At 49.7% G+C, this 5,201-nt stretch overlaps 1 protein-coding gene across 5 annotated transcripts in view; it reads right to left on the reverse strand.

Annotated features, from left to right (window-relative positions):
• TUFT1 (tuftelin 1) overlaps window positions 1-4,097 on the reverse strand; it is a 43,826-nt gene extending 39,729 nt beyond the window's left edge. For 2 of the 5 annotated variants that reach the window (XM_009431369.5, XM_016927062.3), the window contains exon 1: window positions 3,457-3,594. In XM_009431369.5, the coding sequence (XP_009429644.1) occupies window positions 3,457-3,516 (60 nt within the window). In that variant the 5' untranslated portion in view covers window positions 3,517-3,594. Of the gene's footprint in view, window positions 1-2,973; window positions 3,290-3,456 lie in introns of those variants that run through there. The other 3 variants (XM_001172458.6, XM_001172471.6, XM_054671020.2) reach the window with 3 other exon arrangements.
• Window positions 4,098-5,201: the final 1,104 nt, after the last annotated feature.

Here is a 5,201-nt window from a genome sequence, read left to right on the forward strand (position 1 = left end):
CGTTCTTTTGCCACACAGCTTCCATTCCCCTCCACTGATAACAACACTTGGGTCTTTGGAGAATCTCCTTCCATCACCGTAATCTTGGGGGGGCCTATCAGTCAAGGAACCCTGTCCTGCTCTGGACAACTGGGGGCCAAGGGACAATGGTACTCTCTCCCTGGAATCTTGAGCATAATGGTGCAGAGACCTAAAACAGCTGGAACCAATTCACCAATAGTAGTAAGCCTCCATTGTTCCACTTACCCAGGCCCCAGAACATCCTTGGTTAGGGCTTTCTAAGCTTTCCCTTAAATTCTGTGAACTGCTCTATTTCCTTCTAATAATTTCCTCATCTGCTTAGTTTAGCTGGAGTCATTCTCTGTTGTTTATAACCAAAGGAAGTTAATGGAAATATCTAGTAAAAAGGAGTTTGGTGTTTATTTGTTCTTTTATTTGCCAATATAACTTACCACAGTGGCTTGCAAAACTTTTCAATCTCTAAAACATATTTCACCTCAAGACCCAGTAAACAAACACGTACATATATAATACACACACACACACACACACACACATATATATAACTGAAATAAAAGTTCTACCAAAAATGTCTATCCTCACTAACACTCTAAGAGTGTTAATTCTATTTCTTTTTTAATACTGGTCTGACCTACTAAGTTGATCTCAGACCCACTACTGGTTATGGTCTGCAGTTCTGAAAAACACTGGCTCCTTATACCTGCTGCATCTGCCTCCAACAATAAAAACATCCCAGAGAGTGTATTGGCCCTATGTCCATGTCCACATGTGATACGCTAAGGCACACTGCCTGGCTAGTGGGGAAACACCAACAGAGTCCCAGAGCCCTCACTCCCAGTAGGATCTCTAATCAGTTCAACTGTCTACATTCTGACTCCGGAAGAAACATCTGTTCATTTATTTATTGACTCACTTTGCACATGAATTGAGCACCCATTCAGTGGTGTGAATATATGACAGATTCCTGGGGGTTGTCCAGAGCCATAAATTCTGTCTGCAAGTTGGCTCAGAGAAGAGGAATCCAGGACAAGGCCTGTGTCCTGACTGTTCACCATCTCCTCCCCTCCCTTAAGGGCCCAGGAATGTCTCCAAGATCAGATCTGGGCAATGATTACTTCATTCCCAGCTCTGGAGTAAAATAAGTCTCAAGTTCAGCCTAGAAAAAAGGAATAAAAGGGAATTTCTGTCTCTCCCTTGCTCTAGAGGTCTCTGGTTAGCTTCAAACTAACCTATGATGGAGACCATCTGAATTCCTTGTCCATTATTTTCTCTTAGTAATTTTTTCTGCCCCACCAGACAAACAGCAAAAACATCAAGAAAGAGTAAAAGGGGCCAGATGTAGTGGCTCATGCCTGTAATCCCAAGCCTTTGGGAGGCCAAGGTGGGCAGACTGCTTGAGCCCAGGAGTTCGAGACTAGCCTGGGCAACATGGTGAAATCCCATCTCTACCAACAGAAAAAAAAAAAAAAATTTTTAGTCAGGTGTGGTGGCATTTGCCTACAGTCTCAGCTACTTGGGGAGACTGAGGTAGGAGGATCTACTGAAACCAGGAGGTGGAGGTTGCAGTGAGCTGAGATCATGCCATTGCACTCCAGCCTGGGCAACAGAGCAAGGCCCTGTCTCAAAAAAAGAGAAAAGAAAAGAGAAAAGAAAAGAAAGGAAGAAAGAAAAAAAATAGTAGAGGTTAATGATTCATTAACACTGCCAGTGCCAACTTGGTCTTAGACTTCTTTCCGGATCTCTTTTCTATATAGCAAGCAAGCAAAAAGCAGCCCAAACATCCCTCTCCTTTATTTATCTCATACCCTTTTCCCTCAACTATTCCAAAAGAGAGAGCAAGAGCATGGAAGAGAAGCTATAGGTGGTATGCATCTGAAGTCCCAGCTACTCAGGAGGCTGAGGCAGAAGGATTGAGGCCAAGAGTTCAAGGCTGTGGTGTGCTATGATTGCACCCGTGAAGAGCCACTGTACTGCAGCTCCGGCAACATAGCAAGACACTCGTCGCTTAAAAACAAAGAGCAGGGAGTAGGACTTGTGGCTGACACATAATGGATAGATTTCTTCCATCTCTTCAGAGTCTCATAGCTGGGGATGTGGCAGGCTACAGAAGAATGGGATTTGGGCAACTGGGGTTGGCCAATAGCAACATCTGTATTTTAATGTGGCAAAAACACTCATAGCCCAGGCAGAAATGGAGAGGGGACTGGGAAAAGAACTAAATGACCATCTGTATTCTAAACCTGAAATGAGTTTGAAGAAGAGCCATAATCTAGCTGCAGTTGGGTTAGCTCTACCTCAAGAGCAGGATGAGGCAGGCAGAGGGTAAGGGAATCAGATGTGGGAGGGGGGATGATACACAAGTTCCCCATCACCTTAGTTTTCATTTCACTCCCACCCACAATAGCTTGGAAATTGATGAAATAGTACACACCTAATCTGGGTTAAGTTCCCCAAAAGAGCCTAGAAACACTCAGCCACAAATTACCCTCCTCAGCCTCTGGAGAGGAAAAACCATATGGTCAGCTAGGGTGGGGAGAACTGGGACTGGGAGCCAGAGAAAGAGGAGAGAGGGGTAGACCAGCCTGCACTGGATAACGCCCCCTTTCTCCGCAACCCTCTCCCCGTCCAGAAGCCTTCGCTTGGGTCACTTCCCTCCCCTTCTCGGCCCGGGTTCTGCATCCCCTTCCTCCACTATCCCAGGGCCTGGCGGCTGGAGACGGAAGCAAAACTAACACACCGTCCCAGGAAGCTATCGGCAGGCAGATAGAGGGAGGAAAACAAGAGAACTACAAGGGGGAAGAAGGAGAAATCCAAGACAAGAGGTGACCCCCGGGCGGAAAGCCCTATCCCTTAGCGAAAGGTAGAGTCCCTAGCCAATCTCGGAATAGTTTGAGTCCTACCGTCCCCTACTTGCCCCCCACCCTCCAGTCCAAGCCCTGTAATTTACTCTACCATTTTTCTTGTTACTGATCATCCAAAGCACCATGATGAAATTCTTTGGAGGGCCTCGGAGGTCACCAGGACCCTCGACCCACGGGAAAGCCTAAGCCTCCTCGGCAGGACACAACGTCCAAAGGCGCTCAGGGACCCAGTCGCTTGAGCTCATTCTCTTATGACCCAATGTGGCTGCCCACAAGACGCCTGAGACCCGCGGCCCAAGCACGGGCTCGCCGGCGCCGAGTCCCAGGCAGGAGCCGCAGTGTCCTACCAAAGGGCAGGGACGCCCTGAACCCTCCAGCCTCAAAGGAGTCTTCACCCCGCGACTCCCACTGCCCGTCGCAGGCAAAAGAATAAAAAGAGAGAAGCGCCCCGCAGGGCTGACCGCGCGAGCCGGGCACCAGGTGATGTCAGCGAACCCGGCGCGGGGCACGGAAGGGGCGGACTTAGAAACCGGGAATACAAAACGGAGAAGACAGCGAGAGCGCTTTTTCTTACCGCCGCCTGGTCCTCTGGGTGCACGTCCACCAGGGTACACCAGTTCCGCGTCCCGTTCATCTTCCCTCGGGGTCGCAGCACACACGCCACTAGTCCACCCCGCTGTCTGGCTCCAACTGGGCGGGCGCGCGCGGAACCGCCCCCTTGTATAGGCCCATCAGGGGCGGGGCTGAAGATAGGCCGCGCCCCCAGTTCGCGGTTTCGCAGAGAACTAACGATAGGCGAGGAGGTGAGGTGGGCGGAGCCAATGGGTCTGGGACATGCCCCATCGGTGCTCGCATAGATTTACACAAAGGTGGGGCTTGGGAGCGACATGGGGCTGCTTTAACTGAACAGCATTATCTGGAGTATGTGGTTGCACTTCAACATTCTTCATTAATCTTGTCGCTTTCCATCTTTCCAAGATCAGTGTTGGTCAGAGGGAATCACCCTGCCTGCTCCTAGTGGATGAGGAGTTGGAACCTGCAAAAGCTTCCTTCCATACATGCTCCTCTCCCTATACGTAAGCCACCTGTAGGCTTTGTGGAGCTGAGTAAACCTTTCCTCCACCGCAGAAAGGCAGGCACCAAGGTCCAGCTCACTCAGACTGGCCTAAGCCAGTCTGGCAGGTGCACTTCCTTGGCAAGAGGCCCAGGAGGCCCAGTCAGCTTAGGCTCTGGGTGGGGCTTGTTTTGCAGAAGCTCTTTTACTGACGCTGCCCTTATATAGTTGGGAGAGGCGGGACACATTGCCTTAAAAGGAATTTGTGTTCGTGAGAAAGGATGAGCCTTGACTTTTCCAGTTGCATTTTCTCCCCAAGCCTAGGCTGGGATCTTGAGGGCCTAGAAGAGAGGGTTGGCCAAGCAGGACCCTGGAGCTTCGTCCCCGCCCAGCTGCTCTTGGCAGATGGCTTCTTCACTTGGCTGTGGTCCACAGAGACAGCAGACAGAATACTTTAGGAGGAGGTCTGACCCACTCCTGAAGGGATAGTACTCCTATACCTGGCAATAGGCTCTAGTGAAGGGCCAGCTCCCTCTTCAAGGCAACACTAGGGCAGGAACAGCAGAAATGTCCCTACCTCCCAGTTAGGGACTGGGTCCTATGTCAGTTAGGAATGAATGAGGATTTTTCTACCTGGGAAGTGAATGCTGGGGTTATCACTATGACCCAAGGGAATAAAACCCAGTTCTGGTCTGTTCTACTCTAACCCTCCAAAAAGGCATTTACTGCTGGCCGGGCGCAGTGGCTTATGCCTGTAATCCCACCACTTTGGGAGGCCGAGGTGGGCGGATCACAAGGTCAGGAGTTTGAGACCAGCCTGACCAACACAGTGAAACCCCATCTCTACTAAAAATACAAAAATTAGCTGGGTGTGGAGGCACGTGCCTGTAATCCCAGCTACTCAGGAGGCTGAGGCAGGAGAATCGCTTGAACCCGGGAGGCAGAGGTTGCAGTGAGCTGAGATCATGCCATTACACTCCAGCCTGGGTGACAGAGTGAGACTCCGTCTCAAAAAAAAAAAAAAAAAAAAAAAAGGCATTTACTGTCCTTGTTCTTCCCAGAAGGTTGTTCAGGAGAGAAGAGAATGGGGCTGCTATAAACATCTCCAGGTTTCGTAGGTCCCATCTGCTCTGTTCTAAAGGGCCTCTGAAAAGTCAGGTGAAGAAAACTCCAGCTTCGGCTCCTAAGCTGTACAGTTAATATGACTTCATAAAATCTGGACCTCCAAATATGCCAAGAAAAAGAATGAGAAGACAAACCAAGGA

Source organism: Pan troglodytes, chromosome 1 (genome assembly GCF_028858775.2).
Source record: "Pan troglodytes isolate AG18354 chromosome 1, NHGRI_mPanTro3-v2.0_pri, whole genome shotgun sequence".
In the NCBI taxonomy this organism is placed as follows: Eukaryota; Metazoa; Chordata; class Mammalia; order Primates; family Hominidae; genus Pan; species Pan troglodytes.